We start from the raw sequence: 27,127 nt of genomic DNA, 5'->3' as shown, positions 1-27,127 counted from the left end.
TTAGAAGGGGTTTAACTGTTAGATTCTCTGACACCCTAACTATGGCTTAATATCTATCCCTTACAGGAGATCAAGGTTAGACTACCAAGCGGAAAACTAGTCAAACTCACAATACTATTGTTGTCTAAAGATGCAGTTCCAAAACAACTTGTACAAATTTAGAAAATACAATTATTTGTCTTATCTTTGGAAGAATTACAAACCTCTCAAAATTCTTAGAGCAAAATCAGTTGTTATTAGATAATCGCAATCTATGCCTAATCCTGACAGGAGAGAAAGCTGAAGTTCTTGCCCATTTTCTCTGAACTTCATGGATTTGCTGAGTAAATTATACTGGGGAAGGGGAATAGGGTATACTCCATGCTAAATAGCTTTTTTGCTTTAGCTGCGACAACTATCCATTTATTTTCATGTTAAAATAGTTTTGTGTGGTTGGTGCATGTGAAAGGTGCTTGATCACAAGAAATTTTTCCCTTGAGATGTCTGTAAATCTCTTGGTAAAGGGGTGTTTAGTTTCTGAGGATAATAAAATCAGCCCATTAGCTTTCTTTCCTGGAGAACAAACATCCGTTCCATGATATGCCCAGTTTTGGGGAATTCAGATAGCTCCCAATCCAGCGTTTTGTCTGTCAGATGGCAAGTGAAATTTGTTTAGTTCTTTGTGGTGAGTCTTTCACAAAGCTAAAAAGACTGCCTAAAACTCTGGCTCGTTTAGAACTGAGTTATTTAATGGAGTTTGAACATCTTGTAATTTCAGCTTCACCTCTTTATAAATGGGTGATTTATAAAAATCCTAACTCTTTAAATGCGTGTGGTTTCTGTCTCCAGTGTCTGTGGAAAGCTCTATCACAGGAACTCATGATGAAATGTTGCAGGTCCTAAAAGAGAAGATGAGACTCGAAGGACAGCTCGAAGCACTGTCATTAGAAGCTAATCAGGTAGAAAATTAATCTGAATTTCGATATTTAATCAACTACAGTCATACACTAATTCAAATTTTAAAGTAGCTCCCACATTGTGTTTGCAGAGAAGTGGTTTTCATAAATGTTGCATAAGATAGATAAAAAGGCTCTTTATTTAAAATAAAGCTTTTAAAATCTGAAATAATAATAAAAAAAAACATACTGAAGTGGTCCACAAAAGAGAGAATAGAGAAAAGGAATGTAAAGAAGTAGTAGTAAATGTTGAGCCAGTGGTGGGCTCAACATATATTAAATATTTACCCTTAAAGGGGGTGGCAGTTTGACTTCTCTCTCATTCCATTTCTCTTTTTAAAAAAAAAAAAAAAGTTAAGGACAAGTGAGTGTCAAACAGTAGGGGACATCAGAGCAGAGGAGTGATCACTTGCAAGCATAAGATGGGTATTTAAAGCAAGATTGAGACTGTCAGTGTCTAGCAAGTTATCTTAAGTACCAAATACCTCTGTCTGCCCTTTTTTTAAGGATGCTGTCTATTTTATATGCACTTTTGTCTACATTTTTCTGCATATTTGAGACATTTTATAAATACAGTGTGATTTTTTTTTTCTTATTTTACATAGAAATGTTATCCAGCAGAGCAAAATATATTTTTGAAGCGGCTGACTCTTTTAGACAGAATATTGATATCTCTACCTCTCTTGCTAATGCACAATACTTATTTATTAGTTTCTTCTAAAATTATTTTTTATTGTTTGGACTTGTTCAGGCACTTAAAGAGAAGACCGAGCTGCAAGCCCAAATTGCAGCTTTGAACATGAGGCTTCAGGCTCAGATGGAGCACAGTCAGAGCAGCCAACAGAAGCAGGATTCGTTGAGCTCAGAAGTGGCTACCTTAAAGCAATCTTGCTGGGATCTGGAACGAGCTATGGCTGACCTACAGAACACCTTGGAAGCCAAGAATGCTAGCTTGGCTTCCTCAAATAATGACCTGCAACTGGCGGAGGAACAGTACCAAAGACTCATGGGAAAAGTTGAAGATATGCAAAAAAATGTTCTCAGCAGGGATAACACAGGTGAGCTAATGTAAACTTGAATCTTGAAAATGTATCTTTTTTTCTGTTCCACAAGCAATTTTGTTAAATCTTTCTTCTTGTGTGTGCTGTCAATTACTGATGTAACTACTTTGCAAACAAGAAAGTGATTAATTTATTGTGTATCATGACGCTACCTACAGGGTCTTACTGGATAGTATTTTCATCTTAAGACAAGGAAGAAACTGGTTTCCAGTTAGGTACATTTGGCATTAAAAACGAGGGAATAGAGAGAAGTTATTAACTTGTATCTCATTGATATCAGATCATTGGAGATTTGCATGATTATTTTATTATTACTATTTCTTGTTTTGCGTTACAGGAGTTCCCAGAATGTGCTATGCACTGACCAGATGCAAAGGAAGGCACAGTCAGAGTCTGCAGTCTAAAACTGTTTGACAATTCATTAACAAGTTTTTTCAAAAAGAGAAATATATATTTGGTTAGCATCAAGTATCCTTTCCATCTCCCAGACATGTGCATACTCCCAAGTTTTACTTATTTCCGCCCTTCTTTATGCTTCTAAGGAACTTTGAACATGCAAAGAAGTAACCTCAAAAGCCGTTTTCTCCTAATGACCCTAATTCTGTGGGTCCTGAAATTTCTTCTGGTTTGTGGGAATGGATGTTCTTTGTTATTTAGGCACACTTCCAATAAAAAGATGACTTTGGACATATGTTTAAGGTTCATTGCTACACTTAAAACCATCAAAAATTGGACATTGGAACAGCATAGTTTAATTTTTTTTGCTTTTTTTAGTACACAGCCTGCGACAACAAATGGCTTCCTTACAGAACCAGCTTCAGCAGGTGCACTTGGAACGGACCACGCTGACCAATAAGCTAAAAGCGTCTCAAGCAGAGATCGCATCACTGCAATATGTGCGGCAATGGTACCAGCAGCAATTGGCAGTGGCACAGGAGGCACGTGTTAGACTACAGAGTGAGATGGCCAATATACAGGTAAATGTGTGAACTTTCCACACCCTCGCTGCTTGCTTTCTGACATTAGCGTTAGCCAGTGGATAAAGTCTTTTCAGACTTTCAAGGAGGGCTCAGTCTCGTTTCTGTATTTATGTAAGGTGCATGATTAGCTCTGTCCCTTTTACCTGTCACCATTAGGTGTTACTTCCTGTCTAACACTGAGGCATAAACTTACCCAATGCACTTTCTGAAAAGCTTATTAAGCTTTCTCATGGACGTAGACCTGTAAAGCCATTAGGTGACAGCTAAGGCCCAGGTAGACTGAGTCCTCTTCTCTGGAGCATTTTCATTGTCCACCCACGTTTTGACTATTTGTATTGACTTCCTTCCTGCAGGCTGGGCAAATGACCCAAGCAGGTATGTTGGAGCATCTCAAACTAGAGAACGTGTCATTGTCCCATCAGCTAACAGAGACCCAGCACAGATCCATCAAAGAAAAGGAACGTATTGCAACACAGCTGCAAAATATTGAGGTAAGGTTGTAGGTGGCCTGTCTGAATTGTGTTCTGTTGTTCAAGTTTTATATTCCAGTTTAGTGATCACCATATTTTCAGATTCAGGAAGAAGGTATTTACATTGGTAGAAATGACTTCACTATGAGTACGTTCTATTGCTGTATATCTTACATGATCAAAGAGCCTTTTCAAATTTACATCCCCAAAGGCAAGTGTTGCTTCTCCAAATTTTAAAACCACATGAAGAATCTTGCTAGTTAAAAAGGAAACTGTCAGCCTCTGTAGGTCACAAACTTACCTACCATAAAGAAACCCTGTTGACAGGCCTAAATGTAGCCCCCTTTGATTGATTAAAGTAAAATGGAGCATTATAGACTGGGACCTGGAGTCTGAGGCCACACTTTTACAATTGAGATTAGCCCAGCCATGAGATACATTGGAAAACTTAATGAGCCACACTTTGGCCACCCTGTTGTAAACAATATATATGCGAGGGATGTGGCTCTGTATTATTTGCAGCAGATAAATTCTGCTGAGACTTGAATCCTCATTCTTGCACTCTGATATTACTAAATATTGGGAAGCCCAGTTAATATTGTGGTTGATCTAAAACACCTTACTCATTTTAGTGTTGGTTAATATGTCAAGAATTTCATCCAAAAACAAAGGCTGGTGGCAAAGATTTGTATTTGTTGTTGCAGATTAATAATTTATTGTTATTTTAAATAGAGGGGTGGGGAACTTAAACAAAATTGGCAATATCCTTAAAGGGCTCTCTGTGAAAATCTCTCATACCCCAGGCTTATCCTTCCTGTCCTCTAGCAGAAAAGATTAATAAAATTTTCAAAAATTCCTAGGTAATTTACACTCCTAAATCCTGTTTTCAGAAATGACTTCGGAACCTAACTCCGAATCTCATTGAGATTCAATGGGACTTAAGTCACTGAAGTTCTTTTGAAAATTTTATGCTGGGACTGCAGAAATGTTTGGTCTTCCCTTCTGTAGTAGCTTATCGATTTTTAAAAAATTAAAAGCACTTAGCCAGAATTCAGTCTCTTTCAATGGGTGTGTCCTAGAAGCCCCTTAATCTTCAAATATTGAGCGGATAACTTCACTGAGGGCCAGGTGTGTAATACAAAGAAATGAATAATGTTTTCCTATTTTGTTCTCCAGTATTTTTTCTGACTTTTTTTTAAATCCATTTCATCTGATATTTTTACCATTTTCCTAATTCCTTTGTAAATACTTCCTGTTTTTTCTGTGCAGGCTGACATGTTAGATCAAGAAGCTGCATTTGTACAGATCCAGGAGGCTAAAACCTTGGTGGAAGAGGACCTGCAGAGAAGGCTGGAGGAGTTTGAGGATGAGCGAGAAGAACTGCAGAAAATGGCTGATTCTGCAGTAGCACTGGAACAAGAACTGGAACAGGTAGACTTGATTACTGGATAGTGTCCCAAGGGCTTCCTGGAGAACACTTAACCTGAAAGACTAAAACATGGATTTTCAGTTAATGATGTTTAAAGTGACTGAAAGATTACTCTAAAAATGGCATGGAAAGATAAGCATGTTGTGTGTGTCATTGAAGTGCAGCTCAAACTTGCTCAGTTACTTGTAAAAAGAGTCCACTTCTACCCACCAGTCCTTCAAATTCTACCTGGGATCAGAAAGTTAAACCATTATATTTCTTTCTTGTGCATCCTTAACAATAATAAAGATTTGGCAATTCGGAGCAGAGTTAGCAATTCTTTTGATGTGTGAACTAGAATGAAATTGAGCTTCCTCTCTCGGTGATTGTAGTTCTGCAGTGCCAAAAGAATTAAATAATAGTAAAAGTTAAATGTGCTAGTGAATTCTGCAGATAATGATTCTGCATACCCACAAGGAGTGCATCTCTGTTAGTCATTTTCCTGAGTGCAGCATCACTTTACACCAGTATTTCGTAAAGGATTTCATTTGATGATGATGTGCAGGGGAATGGAATGAGGGTCTGGTGCATGATAGAGCTCAATGTCATGACCGGTTTCAGCGTAGTAGTAGGAGTAGGTTTTCACGTAGTAGCGTGGTACTCTGTATTCGCAAAAAGAAAAGGAGTACTTGTGGCACATTAGAGACTAACAAATTTATTTGAGCATAAGCTTTCGTGAGCTACAGCTCACTTCATCAGATGCATGCCACAAGTACTCTTCTTTTTGCGAATGTCATGACCAAAAAGGATGTCTAAGGGTAATGGTATTTTAAGCAGAAGCTAACGTGTTTATATGCACACTGGACACTTAATTTAAAATAGAAACTAAAAAGGTCATAAAGTAAAACATGTAGTCTTCTAGGATTGTCAGCCTGATCAATGTATGCTCTGTAGTTGCACAGAATGGCCTCAGTATAATCAACATTGTGAATAGAGAATCAATGAAACATAAGATCACCTTCAACTTTCTTTACAGTTATTTTCTATTAGTCCCTCAAAGACACTAGGTTATTTTAATTTTTTTTAAAAGTGCATTCCTAAATAAAAGTGGATTTTGTAGTTTAAAATTCATCTGAGATGGATCAAGTCTTTTAAAAACTATTTTTTTCTTCAGATGAAATTGACTCTGCATCAGCGAGATCTGCATCTTGAATCTTTACAGCAGGAGCATCTAGCGCTCATGAAGCAGCTCACCTTAACCCAAGAAACATTGCACACCAAAGAGCAGTCCCTAAATGACCTACAGACTCAATATGATGAGCTGGTGGCCAGGTTAGAGGAATTCCAAGGTGATATTATTTCCAAGGATGACACGATCCAATATTTGCAGAATGAGAAGATTGTCCTAGAGGTAGCTCTGCAGGCAGCAAAAGCAAGCAAAGAAGAACTCAACGAAGGAGCAAAATGCTTAGGTGAAAGTACTGAGGCGGCATCAGAAATCTTGGCACAATTGAGACAAGAAATAGCTATAAAGTCAAGCCAGGTAACGAATTTCTAAAATTATTTTGTTGCAAATAACAGATGTAGGTGTTGAACAGGCTTGTGATAGAGCCAAATATATGACTGGAGCATTGCAGACCAATGGTGTTTAGTATCACTTGCACATGAACTTTAAGATCTAGAGAATGAAAATAAATCTAGCTGTTTTATGACTGTTCCCCAATAGTAAATATTGCTCATTATTCTGTTTATATCAGTGGAATGTTCCTCATTTATTATTATTTTATATCTGTCTGTGCTTCTGGATTCATAAAGTTTGTGATGTGCAACTGAGTTATTCTTGCGTCTTCAGGATTTAATAAACAATATTTGTTCTTTGCCAAGAAACACAGATTCATGTCTGATATCAATTTTCAAAATTAATAGATTTGTATTATAACCTTTTGTATAAAGTACACTTTTTGGAAATAGTATTTTCAGTGCACTGTGTTCATGAGGCAGTCTCAGCAAAGAAAATTTTCTTATGCATACAGTAAGGTTAGATTCTCTGTGGGCACTCCTTTTGGAAGAATTAATAGCTGCTTCCTAACTTAAAGCATACCAGATCTCATTTTTGTCCATTACTATATGCTGACAGTGGTTCCCAGATTTGCTTTTTCATGTACCAGTTTACCAGATCAGGTTTGCTGTCTACTCATGTTCTGTTGTGTGCGCTCTAATCCACAATGGAGCTTCAACTGAACAAAACTCGATTCTCATAAGTAAGTTTGGACCTACAGTTTGTGTAGAGCATCCCAAACTTGAGAGCAAGGTAGAGCATCTACTTTTCTACTGGAGGCTTGCACTGGGACATGTTCAACAAAGAACTAGATAAGTTCATGGAGGATAGGTCCATCAATGGCTATTAGCCAGGATGGGCAGGATAGTGTCCCTAGCCTCTGTTTGCCAGAAGCTGGGAATGGGCAGCAGGGGATGGATCACTTGATGATTACCTTTTCTGTTCATTTCCTCTGAAGCACCTGGCATTGGGCACTTTCAGAAGACAGATACTGGGCTAGATGGACCTTTGGTCTGACCCAGTATGGCCATTCTTATGTTCTTATGGGACCCAGCAAAGATTTAACATTGAAGGTAGGGAGGAGGATTCTAGAGTATTGGTCACAGAAGTCCAAAGTACCTCTGCTGGTGCTTGCAGTATGAAAACATTTTTGTAGCTCTATAAATTATGAAGCATCTGCTATTTATTTTGATTTAACTTGAGCATGTAAACTTGAACCTGTGTCATCTAGATACACTATATAAAGCCTGATAATGGGAGATGCTGCATCCTTGATGGTAGCTTTGGGAAGATTATCATTCTGAATCTGTCTCAACTATTTAGGTATAAAACAATTCAGTATTTGCATTACGGTAGTGTCTGATGCTACAATCAGGATCAGGGCCCTGGTTTGTCTAAGCACTATGCATATACATAACAAAAAGACAGTTCCTGCCTCAGAGAATTTATAATCCAAGTAAGGCAACATGTCTGCATTTTTCTCTAATAGGTGGAAAATCTGCAACAAGAAAGTGCCAGCCTGAAGAAACAGACCCAAAAAGTAAAGGAGCAGTACCTACAGCAAAAGGTGGGTATACACAGCCATTTCAATATTGTATTAAAAACAAGCAAAGATTGTGTGTTGCAGGGAAGGCATGTACTAATAGGTTAATGGCATCTTACTTCCTAATGACAGTGGTATTATTTAACTTGCAGGCCATTATAGCAAATAAAAGGAATGTTGTGACATTTTACAATTTACTAATGTTGTGCCGCAATTTCTGTAGGTTATACATTGATTTTTTTTTTTAAACTGTAATTGACATAAAAGCAGACACTTACGCCAAATCATGTTCCCATTAAAGTCTGGGAAGTTTTCCACATGGACTTCATTTGGCCTACAATATGTTAAGATTTCTCTAGTTAATTTGTACTAGGTGATAACTTTTTCAACATATTCATTTTTATTCAAAAAATTGGGTAACTTTTCAAGTATTTTAAATTTAATGCAACTGTATGAAACTCTGTTGGCATGGGGAATTTTAATTTAAAAGAAATAATTTTGTTTTCTTCCAAATCTTGTTTGGAATGATATAGAATATGATTCTAATTTTAAACTAAAGATGTACCAGGACTTCAGATGTCCCCTATAGTGGCACCGTTGAGTGGTACCATTTGCTTGCCTATTAGTCCAACAACTGTTTTAGAATTTGTGCCCTGGTGGATATCTCTCTGATTCTGATATGTGCACTAGGTAATGGTGGAAGCTTATCGAAGAGATGCAAGTTCAAAGGACCAGCTGATTAGTGAATTGAAATCTACAAAGAAGAGGCTGGACTCGGAATTGAAAGAATTAAAACGGGAACTACTGAAAATTCATGGCGAAAAGCAATCCATTGATGTTGAACGTTCAAGACTTCAGAAGGAAGTATCCCAGGTTCACCAGCAGATGGTGGAGTTAGAAAGCCACCTCCAGTCAGTGCAAAAAGAACGGGATGACATGGAGATACAGCTACAGGTGAGGAGAAAATCTAGTGCAGTTATCTCAAGGATAACACATTTGAACTGCAGCTAATCCTATTAATTATTGAGGTGTTGCAGTTAGCAGTAATCTTTTAAACTAAGGTTATCAAATACGTACTGAAGGCAGTTGTATGTTACTTACTTTTGATGGTTAAACTGAACGATGATGTATTGCTATGTACTGGTACTATATTAACCCACATTGAAGTCAGTGGAGTTATACTGATTTTATACCAGTAATAGAGTGAAGAATTAGGAGGCAGGTGTGGTATAGGAGTGCTGTGGAGGCAACATTCTTAGCTCCCAAAGTTGTCAAGAAATGCAAGTGTCTTATTTTGCTCAACAACAATCCTTCACCTTAAGTACTTGTATTAGCATATGCCAAGGGGACTACTGCCCAGTCTGTAGATGTCAGGATGGTGACTCGAATTAAAATGGAATGGGGACGGAGACTGTTTTGTACATGAAAGGAAACTTCTTCCTTCCCCTCTCAACCCCAATCCTTGTATACAGAAAAGAAATAATTTTGAAAATTACCACATTACTTGGTTGTTGATTCATTAAACTAAAGCTTACCATAAACTGGTTGCCAATATATACAAAAGTAGACCTGTTTTTACCATTCTGATACACTGTGTGGTATACAGAAAACTGGAATGAGGATTTCTTTTGTGCTTACTGTATTTTCTCCTTCCTCCCTCATCTTTTTTTCCCCCCTCAAGTCTTTGCAGATTGATAAAGAACAAATGACATCTCTTGCTGAGACGAATGAGGTACTAAAACTACAGGTAGAACAAATGCAAGAGGAAGCCAAAAAGTAAGTCAGCTTTTTACATAGCCAGAATAACAGTAGCATTCGCTATTCTTATTGTGCTTTTTGTCTTCAGTGTGCTGTACAAAAATTTTAGTTTTTTCCTCTACCCTTGTAGGACAGCTGTATTTCCATTTTACAGCTGGATAAACTACTTAATTTCTGTGCCTCAGTGTAGCCTGGGCACAGAAGTTGTTCATAGGACAGGAACTTGTGAGTTTCAGGTTCACAGATCACTCCTCTGACCATTCCTCTTTATTACCAAGCTTTGTGGAGTATGGCATGAGGCCAAAGGCACCTGAAATTGTACCATAGCAAACTATTGCTCCCCAAAAGTGGCTTTTTGCAATTGGTATATATCAAAACAGTTGCTACACAGATGGCAACATTAATAAACCTTATTTTTTAACAATGCCACCTTTCATAAACACTAAATTGAACACCACAAATATTAAGTGTTACTGTGGCTGTAGATGTGATGGGAATGGGATGGAAGAAGACATGTAAATGGAAGTTGGGAAGCAGAAGGGGAGCAGTACTATAGACTCCACCACTGTAAAAGTACAGTGCAGACCTACACAAAAGTGAGTTTGACAAACAAAGAGAGGCTGTCATGCTAGAAGGTAAACTCAGGAGTAGTTTTCCATTTCATTTACACGCGTCTACAGCAGTGCTGCCCAAGTCATGCACTCTTTGTTGCTGATGCACAAGAACTGTGACGTCACCAATGACTAACTATCAAATCAGAAAATGGCTTTCTGCAATTAATACTAATTTTGTAGAGTAAACAACTTTGTATTGTCCCCTTAATATTGGAAAAACATGGTTTATGTGCTAAGCAAAAGCTATAGTGGTTCTTTTATCAGTATATTTGATTTTGTGTAACTTTGGGAATTAATAACTTCTTTGGGAATCGGTGCCCTGTTATGGGTGTTTGCTATGACCTCTCAATAGAGTTTTGTAAATCTAAAAGTTCAATTGTTCAATACAGTTTTCAGGGAGTTCTCTTTGTGCTTTCTCATTCTAGGGCCATCACCGAACAGAAACAAAAAATGAAGCGTCTGGGGTCAGATCTGACCAGTGCACAGAAAGAGATGAAGGCAAAACACAAAGCCTATGAGAATGCAGTTGGCATTCTTAGCCGCCGGCTGCAGGAAGCCCTCACTGCAAAGGAATCTTCTGAAGTGGAGCTGAGCAAACTAAAAGCACAAATTGCTGATGGAGGAAATAACGAGGCTTCCCATGTAGGATGATGTCCTGTAACTTTGTTAGTAGAGAGATAGGATTATCTTGCATTACTACTAAATACTTAAAGACATGGCCTTACCTATAGGTTCATTTATCATATAGAGAAAAATTTTGTTAATGAGATGATCATCTTTGGGCAGGATTGTATTTTACAGGGTTTTACCTTCTACTGAAAACACTGCAAGTTTGTCTGTGTATCTGTATTACTTTATACCAACAACAAAGCTTCATTCCTGTAGCCATCTGTGAAATCTCCTTTCAGGACTTAAAAAGTTAATGGTTCCTTTCAAACTAAAATAAACTAGAAGCTTGCCCTTTAATGTGCATTTAAATCTGCAGTAAAGATTCTATATGCTACGTATCAGTCACTGGGGAATTCACTTAATGTGTGCCTTGATTTATTATTTTAAAGAAAACCACTTCTGCAGTAAAGTATTACTTAAATATTGTGAAAATACTGCAAGTTTCCAGACTTATAGACCATGTGCCAGTGTCTCAAACTGTGAGAGAATTTCCTTATTAAAAATAATGAAAATGTTTTGGCAGTCTCCAAATATATGAGTAAAATAAACAGCCAACCCCCAGTTATAGCTTCACTTCAGCCTTAGCCCTGAATTCCTGTTAATGTTCCTGTTTAAGCACAGGTTTTCAGTATTTTCTTTTTATACTGAAATATAATGAAGCCTTTTTTACTTATTAACTAATAGTTTCTCTTTTGCTTGCACCAAACATTGTGTCCTCCTTCAAATCCCTCCTTAAATCCAACTATTTCCATATAGCTTTCAAATGCTAAAATTCTTTTTTTTTAATGTTGTGTGAAGAATTCTGTTCTCTTATTGTATGTATTGTGTCTGTCAGTGAAAGAATGCAAGCTTCTCAGGGCAGAGATGTGACTTTTTATATAATTTACCGTATATACTCGTTCATACGCCGATATTTTTGGTAAAAAAGTGACACATCAAAGAGTGAAGGTCGGCTTATAAACAGGTCTACACCAAAATTTGATGATTTTTAAACTCTATGAAATCATTGAATTGAATATCTAATGCATTGTCCTTTTTTTTTTTTTTTTTTTTTTTAACCTGGAGCGTCTGCAGGCGTGGAGCCCCTCAGTTCCCTGTGGCCGTGGTTCGCCAGCCAGTGGCTTACTCTAATGGGCCGGGAGCCAAAGTCTGCCAACCCCTGAAATACAGGGTTGGCTTATGAAAGGGTCAAACAGTTTTTACTATTTTTACCTATCCATTTTGGAGGGTCGGCTTATAAATGAATGGGCTAATGAACGAGTATATACGGTATATTGCATCTATGATGCAATATAAATAAATTCATTAAAAGAGTAATTTCCTTTATAGCAAAATAATCTGTTAAATGTAGTAAGTTGTGTTTTCTGACCCAAAATATTGTCCATTAAACATAATAATAAACACTTTAAATGTATACCTGTTGGAGGAATAGACTTGTTTAAAAAGAACAATTGCTTCTGCAAAACAAGTGTTTTACTAACGAGGCTTCTGATGTCTTTGTCTTTAGGAAAGGATTCAAGCTCTGGAGACAGAGCTGCAGGCTGTTAGCCACAGTAAGATGATGTTGGAGAAAGAGCTGCATGAAGTAATTTCACTCACCAGCCAGGAGCTTGAGGAGTACCGGGAAAAAGTGATAGAACTTGAGGATGAGGTAATTGCCTGAGCTTTTCTTGCAGACAGGGAGGTTCAGTGTACAACGCAGGGGGCAAAAGAAGATTTGGGACTGAACTGTTCAAATCAAATGAAAAGAAAAGCAAAAAGAAAAGCAGTACTTGTGGCACCTTAGAGACTAACAAATTTATTAGAGCATAAGCTTCGTGAGCTACAGCTCACTTCATCGGATGAAAGCATGTTATAATCTTACAAAGGGAAGATTGTGTCTGCCACAGCTAATTTTGCTGCAAGCTGCCAACTCCTCATGGCTTTATTGGGCCCTTATCATTAATGCTGTTGTTTAGTCACGGATATTTTTAGTAAAAGTCACGGACAGGTCACAGACAATAAATAAAATTCACGGCCCATGACCTGTCCTTGATTTATATTATAAATACCCCTAATTAAATCTTGGGGGGGGGGAGAGGGGTGCTGCTGGGGGGGCACTCCAGAAGCCATTGCTGGGGGAGCACTCGGGGGGGGGGGGGCGCCAGCGGCAGCAGCTGCTCCGGCCGCCCCAGAGACCACTGCTCAGCCAGTCCACGGCGCCAGCCGCACTGGCCGCTGCTCAGGTGTTCCTGGGGCCAGCTGATCAACCAGCGGCCAGCGGAGCTGGCCCCAGGGCCGCTCCAGCCGCATCGGTGCGGCTGATTGCAGGGCCGCTCCAGCGACTGGCTGCAGAGCCACTCCAGCAGCGGCTGGTGTGGCTGTCCCCGGGGCCACCTGAGCAGCTAGCCCCGGAGCCAGCTGCTTGGGCAGCCCTGGGGTCAGCCACGCTGGCTGCTGCAGAAGTCACGGAGGTCGCGGAACCGCAACCTCCATGACAAACTTGAACCCCGTACTTATAATACAGGGAAAAAAAGAGTTGGGGTGAAAGAAAAGAAGCTCCTACATGAAATAGACCAACTAAGCGTTGTCAAGAGATGCTGAGTACCCAGGATTCCCATTAATTCACTGTTGAAACTCTAAAGTAGCACTAGAAATATGCAGGATTGACCTCTCTACCATCAGTAGCACATCCCTTCTTTACATCTCCTATGGACAGTACTTACGCCCTCTACTTCTAGCCAGCATTTTAATCTCCCAAAGAAAATCAGAATAAGAATCTGGTTGAGCTAAATTTTAGAAGCATCCACTGTGAAAGTTGGAGAATTTTTCTAACATCATATGCACAAAGCAATCATCATGTTTGATGAATCTACCTCACAACTTCTTATGACAATAATATTGTGATTTTTTTTTTTTTTTTTTTTTTTTTTTTGGTTGCAGCTTCAGGAATCTAGAGGTTTCAGGAGGAAGATAAAACGTTTAGAAGAAATAAACAAGAAGTTGGCACTCGAACTGGAACATGAACGAGGGAAGCTCACTGGTCTTGGTCAGTCTAACACTGCTTTGCGGGAGCACAACAACATCCTAGAAACAGCACTAGCAAAGAGAGAGGCAGACCTGGTACAGCTGAATCTCCAGGTATTCAAGCATTTGACTTTTTGATGTGATATTTTAGAGAAAAGGCTAATATTCTTCTGATTGCAGAAGGGACAGGGACTTGACTATGTCTGTAGATTTTCATTCAAAACACGTGTTTAAAGAAATGGTGCGCTTTCTCCAGGTCCAGGTCTCATGTAGCTTACATTAGAATAATAATATAGGTATGGGAGACATGTTATTAAAAAAAATTTGGGTTAAATTATGAACTTTCTCAATGAAAACATTAACAAAAATTTGCAAGAGTGAAAGTGACAAATTTAATACAGCTCTTGTTAACATATATCTTGTATCACATAAAGATCTGATATCACTGTTGATGCTCTTACTTATTTTAATATTTATGTCAATATAGCACCTTTTCCCCATCTCCAGCCTACATTCACCATTACTGAAATATAGCCATTTCAGGGGTGAGATGGCATTGTGCAGTGAGAGTGAATAGCAGTAATGGGAGGGAAAGTTTTTGCCAAGGATTCTCAGGCAAACTCTTGCTCTTTCATAGGTGCCATGTGATCTTTAAAATGTGCAGAAAAGACCCAGAAGCCTAATAAATTTCATGTTACTTCCTTTGGAAGGTTTTATGGCATTTTTTGTTTCTGAAAAGCAGGTCCTGTTTGCACCCTACTGTATTGAATTCTGAAAGTTAAGTAACTCTGCTTTTGTAATTCACCACCACCTCCAACGGGGGAGTTGGGGCAGAGGGAGAGAGGAAGATACTCTTCCTCCATCTCTGTTGGAACTTTGAGAATTCTCATGTTTTCCTCATTCCCCAGTGCCCTTGAGACTCTGTCATGACAACAGTTCTTCCACCCAAGGGAGTCCACTTAAAAGCATCATTAGACTCTCAAGGCCATGAAAGTTGTGCAAGGAGTGGCACTGATCACCTCACTAGATAAGGCATGTTTTCTACAGTGCATCCAGCTCAAGGTGCAGGTAGGGGGAGGAAGGTTGACCCAAGGGTGTTGAATGATGATTAAAAATTATACCTAAAACCAGGGAGGATTTTTATTCAAAAGCCAGCCTTTTATAAACCCAGAACCTTCATTTTTTTAAAAAAACAGTTGACACTTCATATCTTACACAAAACTACATGCAAATGAACAATACCCTCTCTGGTCAGACTAGGGTACTACTACCTTGTTTTCCCCTTCTTTCCCCCACCCCTGTGCCCCAAATCTTCATGTTGTGCACAGACCCTGTGTTGTGCCACTGAACTTCTGGTTTTGTGATCCATAGGTTCAGAAGCAGTCCTAAAGCGTAAAGAGAGGAGGATCAGCAAATGAAACAACTTATTCAAGCCTTACAGACTGCCTTAGAAGAGAAAAGTCAAAAGTTAAGAACCTGAAAGAGCAGGTAAGGGCTCAGATTTCTGCTTTATTACTTCATAAGTGATTTAAATACAAAATATTGAATAAGTAGTAAATTTCTATTTTAGTTGTGCGTGTCTCTACCTGTTAATAATCCTATAATACTGGTCAAATGAAGAAAAGCTGTCTATTTTGCATCTGTAGGTTGCGGCAGTCCAAAGTAGATGCGGCACATAACCGTCGTCATTATAGAGCTGCTGTTCTTGAGCTGAGTGAAATTAAGAAAGAGCTACAAGCCAAAGAACTGCTTGTCCAAGCCCTTCAGGCTGAAGCAGACAAACTACAGTAAGTACACAATAACATATACTAAACTCTAAGTTTCTGAGAACAAGGTGAATAAAATGGTTGCAATCTATTAAGAAATCTAAAACGACTTATGTATTTGAATTTTTGGTTTTGGTCCTCTGGTCTGTGTGGAAGTAGTCCTGTCTGAGTCTTATCACTTGCCACAAGTGTGCACTGCTTGCAAAAATGCTTCTATTTTCTGCCTCATGATTCTTGTACAATATCCGGGATACTTTCTTCAGACCATCTCACTTGCACTTCTTACAGTTTTGATACAGATGAACCCTGCCTCATATACTAGATGAGGTTAACACTCTACTCAATATCTTGACTCTGTTGCACTTCCCTTTTCCATATCCCTTAGACCTTAATTGCAGGATGACTTTGATAAGCAAATGAAGCTTCAGCTGACTATCCACTTTTATGGTATATAATAATTTGTTTTGTTATGTGGAAAGTTGAACTGGCTGCCTGCTGCTGAACATACTGGTTATTCCATCATGTTCCAGTGTCTTCAGAATGCAGGATGTGAAAATTTGAAGTACAAGACCTCAATGAAGCTGCTAACGGAATTTTGAGCTTTTCGGAATGTTGCTTTTTTTTTTTTTTTTTTTTAAGATGTCAAATAATTTCGTTAAGGCTTTGTTTAAACACACGTTATACTTCTTTAACTATACCAGTATAGTTCCATCCACTGTGGATGGAATAGTGTTATTCCAATATGAGAAGGGTAATAAGCTATGCCAGTGTAAGCACTTTTATACAGGTATAACTGTGACCACATTACAGTTGTACCCGTATAACTATTTTGGTAAGAAATCACACCCCAGCTGAAATAGATATACCAGTACAAAAACTGGGTAGAACCAGCCTTATTCCTCCCTCCACCATAGAATTTACTTGTCATCTCACAGCCTCAGTCCTGCAGATAACACTGCATCAATGCCAGAATGGATCAATATGGGAACTGCTTCTTTTAAAATATCGTACTAACAGCTTTCCCTTCGTATGAAATATTATCAGCCATCAAGACGTATGTCAAGAAGTATATAGCTATATATCTTATTTATTTATTTATTTATTTATATATATATATATATATATATATATATATATATATATATATATATATATATATATATATATATATATCTTACTGAAATTCTGTCTTTTGGCTAAAATACAGGGGTGAGTATATAGACAAAGCTTGTCAAAGAAATAGTTCACCAGACTTTGCTGCTAATTTTATAAATCATAGACTATTTTGTGCCTCAAGCTGATGATCTATATCACGTACTGTTAAATATTTCATCTTATTAGCCATATCTGTTATATTATAAAGAGATAAAAATACAGATAATGGCAATTTGAGGTTTTCTGACACTTCCATTCTAGGGTTGAGGATGGGAAACATTCTCAAGAAGTATCACAGTTTCAGCAAGAGTTGCAGAAGCCCAGTCTCAACTCCAGCTTCTACAGAAACAGCTGGATGAACAACTTAGCAAACAGCCTGTAGAAACCAAGAGGTAAAAGCTTCTAGTTAATTCCTTACTCCCATACTGAATATGTCTTATTCAGGAGCTGAAACGGAAGGTTATAATTCACATCTCACCTGAATAATTTTTGTATGATTTTGTTTTAATCAGCAGTCTATAAAAAGTGGGAGATGTTTGCAGCAAATAAGTAACAATTAAAATACCCATCAAATTTATGATTGATTATTCCTGTAATGAATTTTAAGGTACTTCTTTTTTCTCTCTCTGTAGGTTGAAGACCTCAAATGGGAGGTGGCGCAGAAGGAGAGAGAAATCCAAACTGCTGAAGCAGCAGTTGGACATGACTGAGCAACGCAGTCAAAAGGAGTTAGAAGGAATACAGCTAGTATTACAGGTACTTGATCTGGCCTGTATGACTCTCATAGACAGGTGTTTTCATTGAAGAGTAAATCTACAATTGGGGAGGAGATACTTAGAGGGATACTGTAAGATTAAAAAGCAAAGTACTGTACCACATCCGATGAAGTGAGCTGTAGCTCACGAAGCGTATGCTCAAATTTGTTAGTCTCTAAGGTGCCACAAGTACTCCTTTTCTTTTTTGCGAATACAGACTAACACGGCTGCTACTCTGAAACATATAAAACTGTAGATGATTAAAACTGAGAGACTTTTTGAGATTATCAGTTTCCGTTTCATTATCGTGTTTGCTTTTGTACTGAAACAAGCTTGGACAATCAGCATAGGCTAGTCATGTGTTTCTAATTAGCTTCACTTTCTGCTTCTTCTGCATGAACACAATGCTGCTGTGCCCAGTTGGCAATAATAGCAATGGAGTGAGATGGAGGGGTGGTAGTTACTATTGAAATTAAAGAAATGATGGAAATATTTCTTTTTGACAAGACCCAAACTTACTTTTTACAAAATCTAAATCTAAACTTCACTTGACAGTGCCCCTTCAAGAAACCTTGCACTGGTGAATTATCAAACAAATGACTTGATAGGAATAAGTACTGTAGGACTTGTAGATAATGGTTTAAATGATGCCAGTATCTATCACTGCAAGAAGGAGCAAGAATATGTTGTTTAAATAGGTTGTCCTATAATACTCTTTCAAAAGGTAATACATTGAATTAAATGTTTCTGGCTTATATTAGTGGCATATCCTACACTGGCATCTGACTTCAGAATTTAGGAAGTAGTCTACTCGTTTAAATATTTCAACTATGTAAAACCGCGAGAGTCATTCAGCTTGCAGTTTAATGTTTTTAAACAGTTAAAATATGAACACTGTACTAATAAGCTGGAATTTTCCACTTTTAGACTGTTTCCCTCACACTGTTTTTAAGCTTCTTTAATGGTTAATTTTTCATTCTTTAGAATATCAAGACTGAGTTGGAAATGGTGCGGGAAGATCTGTCAATGACTCAGAAGGACAAGTTCATGCTTCAGGCTAAAGTGACTGAATTGAAGAACAGCATGAAGACACTGCTGCAGCAGAACCAGCAGCTGAAGACTGACCTGAAGCATGGCAAGATGAAGAAGGTATTTAAGTAGGAAAAATACTTTATTTTAAAATTAATTGGAATTTGACATGGGAACAAAGTTTTCTGTAGCATAACTTCATGAGAACCCTGATATAATCATAATGTCAGAATTATCAGGATCAGTGGTTTTCTTATTTTTTAAGAGAGTTCACTTCTCTTTCAACAGAATATCTTTCTTTCTGTGTATTGAAGCATCATGTTGCATTCACATGTTGATTCAATGCAACAAACCAAAAAAGGAGAGAGAGAAATAATAAACGGTGGGCAAATCTTCAGTCCTTTAGATAAGCCCTTAAAAGGGCACATGCTTATGCAGTCTGTCCAAGTCCTTTCTGGTCTCTTTCACTCATATTTTCAACAGTTAATGGCTTCTTCACTAGTTCTCATATTTAGTACTTATAAAGAAAGGTACTCTAGCAGTGGGTCTCTCTCTTTTTTTCTTCTGCTGACTACTTAGTAAGAGAATCTTTCATGGACCAACTCCCCTTTCAATCTCCCAGTACTTGATTATCAAAATATTTCACCGTGAAAATAGCAGGAAGTTAGTTAAACTTACCACAGAGGACCAGGGCAATTAATTGAATGCCATACTGTCTCAAATTGCCTATTCATCGGTCCCTTAATAGTATGAGATCTTGACTAGAGACTGTCCCTCTTATCTAGTATATAGAACTGAAGAACCTTTGACTCCACCTCACCTACCTGTCTAGCGTATATTTGTTTACTCACAAGTATGACTGACAAACTAGACTGATTCAGTCTGTTATGTAGCTGAGTCTACTCTGTGAGTAACCTTTTATTATCCTCTGAACTCTGACCATTATGCAAGTAAGTGTATATGGAGCAGGATTTAACACTGTTCCTATGTGGTAAGAGTGACATCAAGGAATGTGTTTTATTCCATTTCTGTTTGGGTTTTTTTTGTTTTTCCTTTAAACAGAAGAAGGAACTGAAGGGAGAGACTAATTCTTCAAATCCTGTGACTCCAGTGAAGATTCCTGACTGTCCAGTACCTGCCGCACTGCTAGAAGAGCTATTGAAAACCACCAACAGCTGTGAGCAAGGAGCCTTTAAAAAACCTGAACAGCTGTCTCCGACAACTAAAGTATGACACTTTTTTTTTTTTTTTTAAACCACATGTTATTTAATAGTAAAAATATTTTAAAAGTCTGCCACTAGTCTGTATCTGGAAGGTGACCCTTGTGTTAGTTTTCTCTTTGTGCTGCCTGGATTCCTATCTGCTATAGAATGTTTGTTAAACATTTTCATTTTATAGCAGTTTTCATATCTCACCCTACAAAACTCCCAAGTGAGCTGTATTGCTAAGAGAGCTACACTCCCTCTCTATCCAAAGTAGATTCTGGGATGGCAGGTTGACTGAGTGTGCTAAGGTTTTTGTCTGTTCCTTATTCTGTATTGCTTTCTGCCCCTTCTTCTTCCACTTTATAGCATACTTGATCTCTAGCATATCAGTATGTTAGTATAATCTACATCCAAGTTGCTGTCACTTAGCTGCTTGGGAGGGTTAAATGCTTCCACTGAGGCTACAGTTCTGCTTCATGCCTGACCAGGGGGATGTATGGAAAAGAGCACACTGCAATGTTGCCCTCTCCCTTTTGGACTAAGTGTATCCTCTCCGTGTTGCTCCCAGCCCAGGGATTAAGATCCTGAGTTTCTTGGAGATTTAGGCTATGTCTACACTTCAAACACTGCAGCTGCACTGCTGTAGAGCTTCAGTGTCACTACAGCAACAGGAGGGATGTTCTCCCATCGCTGTAGTTAATCCACTTCCCTGAGAGGCAGTAGCTAGGTTGATGAGAAAATTCTTCTGTTGACCTAGCGTTGTCTACACCAGAGGTTAGGTTGGCTTAACGTCATGTCTCTCGGGAATGTGAAAAATCCACATCCCTGAGACATTAGCTATGCCATTGTAAATTTTCAGTGTAGACCGGCTCTCAGTTCACCCATATATAAGTGCATTGTGTTTCCATTATGCTTCAGGTAATTTTGGGTAGATATCAAACCTCAGAAATGATTGAAATTAATTAGTCAATGTTTAATCATGCCTTTTTTTTCCTGTGAGACTAACTTTCAACTGATGTTATTTCCGCTTTCTCTTGCACCATTTTCAAAAGGCAAGAAATGGACAGCCTTCAGCGTCAGATGGAGGAACATACCATAACAGTACATGAATCGATGTCTTCATGGACTCAGATCGAAGGGCAATTAATGGACTTAACTTCTACCTGTCCTGCAACAGCATCAGGCGAGCAGGAAATTCCTGCTGTGGACATAAAAGAACAAAATCATAATGCTGGTGACAGACAAGCATTGAAACAATGACCGTCGTTTTTCATCACAACTGCTTTAAGCGTGTACAAGAATCTATCATTTATTTGTTTCATTGGATTTCTTTGTTAAAGGCAAAAGCAGAGCAAATGAATGGTTTCAAGGAATCAGCAAAACATTCACTGCGGACCATGCTGTATTAAGGTTTCATATGAAACCATCCCTCACCTCATTGAAGTAGGTAAATCCATGTTGGAGACAGATGATAAATTTGGCCCATTTGTGAGCCTAGGCAGAAATTCAGAGGAAGGATTGAAAAAAATCTGAATTATTATTAGAGAGAGACCAAGAAGACAGTGTTAGATTCTGGATCTGGATTTGTTTAATTTAGTTAAGGGATCACTGTAATCTTGCAACATCAGATTATCACAAATTTTCCACCATTTTGGGCTGCATCCAAATCATATCTAGAAAAGTAAGTCTTTTTCCAGTTCCAACCATAGGCACTGGGTCAGGTTTGGGAATCTGAATCCAAAACCTCCACCCTCTGAATTCAGGCTGTAGGTGTCTGGATTTCAGATTTTGGTTTCAAGCCTGTCTCTAGTTATGACAAGCACGATTGCCCTGTATTAAAAGAAATAACTATAAAATTTGGTCAGTGCAGACCAGTAACTTCCTTTGGCAGTGTTTGCCCAGGAAACTTTTTGGAGTGCCTGATTTCCCTCTTGCATTCTCAGGCCAGTAGGGAGCTTTGTTTCACTGCACAAATGCTTTTTTTTGCACCTTTTTAGTTAATTTCTGAAGTAGACATTCCCTGGTACAGGGTATGTATATAAATAATAATCATCTGACCTGGAGTGTCTGTTTAATATGCTTATACAGTAAATTAAGATTGACATGGGTGTTTTTGTTACGCATTGTTTAATGTTTGACATTTAAGTTTGCTGTTGGAAACATTGTACATAGTACTTAAGGAAACCAGCCCAAAAAACCAGAGATTTTAGAAATGTACTATTTATTTGTATCTTTTTAAAGACAAATGATATGCCTATAAAATTATTTTATTTTCATTAGCTTTGTTTTCCTTTTCCTCATCCTGCTCCCAATAGGTGCACATTGTTTATGAATGGGAGCATTGGCACTACTGCAGCCTTCCTTGCAGAGGCACCCTGCTCAATCTAATGCAAGATGACTGAAGTAATGGTCTTAGATTCATTTCTCCTTTGATCACATCCCTGTCCTGTTGACAGTGCAGGGATAGGTCATCCCTTCCTCCTCATTCCTCTAGAAGTAACACTGATGCTTTGTTTTGCCTACTCTACAGTCTCTGAATCACACTTTGCAACATTACAAACTTATATCTAGAGGAATCAGTGGATGCTCACATACATACATATACTTTTTGTTTTTGTTGAAAGATATAGAAAATAGGGACAGTTACGTGCTCTGTAGTTTGGATTTTTTGACCAATCAATACCAGTAGATTAAATTATTGAAAAATTTAAGGATTGTTTGTTACTTAGGTTTTGCATTTACTGATACACATTATCATTGTTATCTCTGTTCTGCAGATGGTCAAAATCCATCTTTTTCTAGAAAGGCAGTTATCTCTTTCCTTTGAGAGGGCTGCTTTTTTGCAATACCTTTATTTAAAAAAAAAAAAAAAAAAGCTAAAACAAACAAATTTACCTTTTATCTAAAAATGTAGTTCTCTAAATCTCTTACTCAAGCTCTAATCCTGTTGAACAGTTTGTACTGTCTAAACTGACTGTGAAACTCCAGTATTGGATTATATCTTCTTCTTCTTTTTATTTTTTCGTTTTGCTAAAATTAAAATATGAAGGACTGATATTAAAGTTAAAAGTCAAGGATTTCAGATTTGAGAGGAAAGGAATGGTTTAATGTGGCATTAGTTGCCAATCATGTAGAGTTACTGAACTGTTTTAAAAAAAAAGCCAAAAGCTTTACTGACTCACCCAGATGTGCTAATGTTTATATACTACTTAAGTCTTATTTTACAGAGTAAATGGTACGAAGTAATTTTGCTGCTGTTCATGTCCTTTAAGCTGCCTGTATATTGTGCTCTAAGAGGAAAAAATAAAAATACTGTATTGTTAATTGATCAAGTTAAAACTACATAATGACTAATATATTCAGTGCAAAAAAATGTATCAAATGTTCAGGTTTTTAAGTAAAATACCATTTGTGCAGGTTTAATATTATTGTTCTGTGTGACAAAATGCATTATCTACAGGTTAAGAATCTGTTACGTTTTAATTGTAAGTTTGGCATCATTTGTACAGCCAAAGCATTTATCTGAGATTTGTATTGTACTAGTTACCATAATGCACCCTTTTTCAGGGCAGTGCTGCATCTTTCTTATGACTGCTTTAAAAGACAACGGAGCAAAGTAGCCTTAAATGTATAGTTTCCTTTTTAAGAAAAGAGATAATTATGTTAAGTTGTGAGATACATTAGCAGGGCCATCCCTATGGAGGTGCAGGGCCCGGGGCAGAAGTGACAAATCTGTCTCTTCAAGGACTGACTGCAACCCCCCAAAGCGCAGGACCCGGAGCGGTCGCCCCAATTCATTGTACCCAAGAGATGGCTCTGTACATTTGTTATGTGAAAATTGATTTCTCCTTTATTCCTGAGGTTTCTGAGATTTCCTTTTTTAGACCCTTAAGATATCACACTTCTTGTTCCTTTAATTTATATTCACCACCCTTTACAAAACAAAAAACAAAACCCATCCTCTCGACCTAAAAGGGGCAGATGACACTTGAGGGTGCTAAATCCTATGAAGTGCTGAGGACATCCTTCTCCTAGTGAAGTCAGCAGGAGTTGAGGGAAGTCAGCATGTCCTAGGAGATGCTCAGCACATTACAGATTCAAGCCTTCACTTTAGAGCCCTTCAATCTTATTCCTTAATTCAGAGAGGTGGTGATTGTGTTTTTTAAAAGGTTCTTCCTTCCACCCTGGGGTTCAGTATAATGTTTCCACAGCAGTCCCAGATCTCTTGTTTCTCAGGCCAGTAAAACTAGGAGTGGGAATAAAAACCCTGGTCCCTCCTGCATGTATAGAGCACTGACAAATAATTAAGAAGAAATTGGTGCCTCATTAACACCGGTGTGCTTTTAGAAATTAAAGGAATAAGCTCAAAGGGATCTATTTTTGCTGTGGTTTTGCACTGCAATGGAATGTAATTTCTATGTACATTTCCTCACTCCTAGTAGTTGCTACTTCCCCAGCCAAGTTTTAATGATGAAAGAGAAATAAATGTTGCTGTATTGTGGAAAAATTTACAAAGTGATAAAGTTGTAAAGTCTGCTGCATTATTTTCAAAACCATGTATTGTTTTTTGTTTTTTGAAGAAACTTTCCCAGTTGTCTGTTTAAACCTATGTTAGAAGGAAGCTTCTAGAGTTAGTCTCTGGTGTTGTATTTTGCATGAAGTTTAATTCCATTGTCTTCCAGGTTACTTGGAAATTTTTATGTACCACATTAGGTGGTCAACTCAGTCCTTCCTCTTCTTGTGAAAAGAGTCTGATCCCATACTCTTCACTCAGGCAATACCCCTGTTGAAATCTGTGGGCGTTTCATGTGTGTAAGGAGTATAGTATAGTGCCCAGAATGGAAATTCTATCTAGGGCATATACATTCATGTATTGCATATTCCTCCTCATAGAATTGAGATTCAGTGTTGTGAGTGTTTAACAGCAATTAAGCTATCCCACAGGGTGCATTGATGGTGATTAATCTGGTCAATATAAATTTGATTAAAAGATGACAAATGCACTATTGATTTAATAGATGCACACACTGGTGATGTATGTTTATCTTAATTTTGGGAGTGAGGTGTGAATTCTTGCATGTCATACCCCCAGCGACCAGAAGCCTTTTTTATGGATGCAGTGTTTTCATTATGAAAGCAGAGACAGCCCAGAGTAATCATTAATACTAGCCAGGTAGGATATGATAACATTTAATTCCCAATAAAACATGTATCAATCCAGTCATGTGGGACCGTCTCACTTAGGAGCAGCCTTGTCCCTGTTACAGATGCAGAGATTTCTTGGGGAGGGAAACGTTCTAAATATTGTAAAAGAAATGCTGTCATGTTTTATATGTGATTTTCAGTCATCTGTCTAATTCAATTGTATTTATAAAAACATTGTCATTTCACAAAGTTTCTGAGTGGATAACCCAGGGGAGGGAGGAGTTATACTATGTACAACTAATGATTCTGACCTTACAAAGCATGTAATTTAAAAAAATTAAGATGTGCATAGGAAATCTTTAAAAGTTTTTTGTGCAATAAACTATTTTTGGTAAAAGGTTTCATGTTTTTACTTCAGTAGTGAAATTAATACACTTTTCAGTAAACTTTTTATATATAAAATTCTAAAGATGCTGTACAGAAACTTTTTAAAAAGATCTGTTTATTTTAAAGGAATATTTTATTGTATATTACTGTACAATCAATAGTTTAAATGTTTTAAGATTCATTGTAATTATGTTTCCATTATTTAATTTATTGAGCGTGTGCTGAACGTGTCAGGAATGATGAAAGGTAAGTGAGGTGCATCTACATTTGAAGTCAAATGTACAAAACTAAACAGTGGGGAAATGTCATCATGGTTTTAATTTTAAATACAGAAATTTGAAAGTAAAAAACTAAAATGACTGTACCTTGCTTTCAGCATTAAACAGTGCAAGTTTAAAGGGACATTGTCAACCTCTGAAGGCTTCTCATTTAAAGTTGTACTCACTGGCTGGTTTATTGTACAGTCATACCTGTACAATCCCCATAAAATCTCAAGGTAGATATGCTGTATGTGCCTTGTCCATACAGGTCCTATCATTGACTGACTGTGTCCAAGCTATCTGTATTTCAGATTTATACATGTGTGAGACCAAGCTAGAGAGCAATGTCATAAAGTGGGTTAAAATTCAGCCTTGCCTCCAGCCGAAAAACCTTGGTTCGGTGATCGGTTCTTAGGGGGTTACTGCCATCTGAAGTGGATGGAGACTTTTAAAATGGTAGTTTTATTTTAGCAAAAGGATAGCTGTAAAAACACAAATTTACTTTCTATCCAAGAAGAGCAAACTAAAAACAATTGTAGAACTATAAACTCAATCAGAGCCAGACACCACTGAGTGGTCAGGAGATAACCAGACTCCAGGAAAGCTTATAAATTCATCTGGTAGCCCGTTACCTGCAAAGTGGACTCCACCAACTAGCAGGTCAAGTAAACTCTGAGACGTAGGCCAAAAGTAACCCCCATGTCCCTAGGAGTCCACCATTATCAATACATTGTCCACAGCCAGCTCCAACCTTTTTTTTTCCCCCCAAGTTCCTCGTACAGCCTTGCTGCTTTTATGATAATTAATAAAACAAGAAGCTGTATGTTAGATCCTTTTCTGAGTTTCATGCAGTATCCAGTCTTGTGCCTGTCTTAGAGAGTAAGCTCTGTTGGGCACAATTTGTTTACATTTTCTGTTTTATCTAGCTCAAGTACATTGTTGGCACGGAAACAATCACTGAAGCAGAGTAGGGCTTCTAAAACTAGTGGAAGAGCAGTGGGCAGCTGAGAAAGCTACCTCTGCCCCAGGGGACACATATGGCAGTATTTTCTGAAACAAGACCTGTCTGGTTCTAAATATAACTTATACATCTGGAGAACTACAGAAGGGCTGGGGATCAGATTCTGAATATACTATAAATGTAGTAACTGGATAAAGGAATACTTTTTCATAAAAGTAATAATTTTGCTGAAATATAGGGCTTCTTCACCCATCTGCTCGTTTTTAAATGGCTGCCACGATTAGTGCTGTTTCTTTTGACTATTTTTAAAAATAAAGTTAAATTGATTATCTGCATAACTTTTTTGTTGTGTTACGCAGGGATGCTGGAACAAATGTTATAGTGGGGGTGCTGAGAGCCACTAAACCAAACTGTAAACCCTGTCTATAATGGAAACCATTTCAAGCCAGGGGGTGTCACAGC

The 27,127-nt window shown here is 37.9% G+C and overlaps 1 protein-coding gene across 1 annotated transcript in view; it reads left to right on the top strand.

Annotated features, from left to right (window-relative positions):
- Positions 1 to 25,454, top strand: part of GOLGA3 (golgin A3) — a 35,921-nt gene extending 10,467 nt beyond the window's left edge. Inside the window, 22 exon segments of the mRNA XM_038373261.2 lie at positions 827 to 938; positions 1,687 to 1,993; positions 2,771 to 2,973; positions 3,330 to 3,467; positions 4,716 to 4,877; positions 6,029 to 6,397; positions 7,902 to 7,979; positions 8,646 to 8,909; positions 9,637 to 9,731; positions 10,753 to 10,969; positions 12,504 to 12,647; positions 13,919 to 14,124; positions 15,383 to 15,490; positions 15,649 to 15,789; positions 17,185 to 17,228; positions 17,231 to 17,328; positions 17,556 to 17,606; positions 17,608 to 17,679; positions 18,663 to 18,827; positions 19,770 to 19,868; positions 19,870 to 19,934; positions 20,965 to 25,454. Of these exon segments, the coding sequence (XP_038229189.2) occupies positions 827 to 938; positions 1,687 to 1,993; positions 2,771 to 2,973; positions 3,330 to 3,467; positions 4,716 to 4,877; positions 6,029 to 6,397; positions 7,902 to 7,979; positions 8,646 to 8,909; positions 9,637 to 9,731; positions 10,753 to 10,969; positions 12,504 to 12,647; positions 13,919 to 14,124; positions 15,383 to 15,490; positions 15,649 to 15,789; positions 17,185 to 17,228; positions 17,231 to 17,328; positions 17,556 to 17,606; positions 17,608 to 17,679; positions 18,663 to 18,827; positions 19,770 to 19,868; positions 19,870 to 19,934; positions 20,965 to 21,172 (3,346 nt within the window). The 3' untranslated portion in view covers positions 21,173 to 25,454.
- The last annotated feature ends 1,673 nt before the right edge of the window (positions 25,455 to 27,127 follow it).

Source organism: Dermochelys coriacea, chromosome 15, assembly GCF_009764565.3.
Source record: "Dermochelys coriacea isolate rDerCor1 chromosome 15, rDerCor1.pri.v4, whole genome shotgun sequence".
In the NCBI taxonomy this organism is placed as follows: domain Eukaryota; kingdom Metazoa; phylum Chordata; order Testudines; family Dermochelyidae; genus Dermochelys; species Dermochelys coriacea.
The sequence above is the reverse complement of the archived record's forward strand: the minus strand, read 5'-3'. Positions and strand labels throughout refer to the sequence as shown.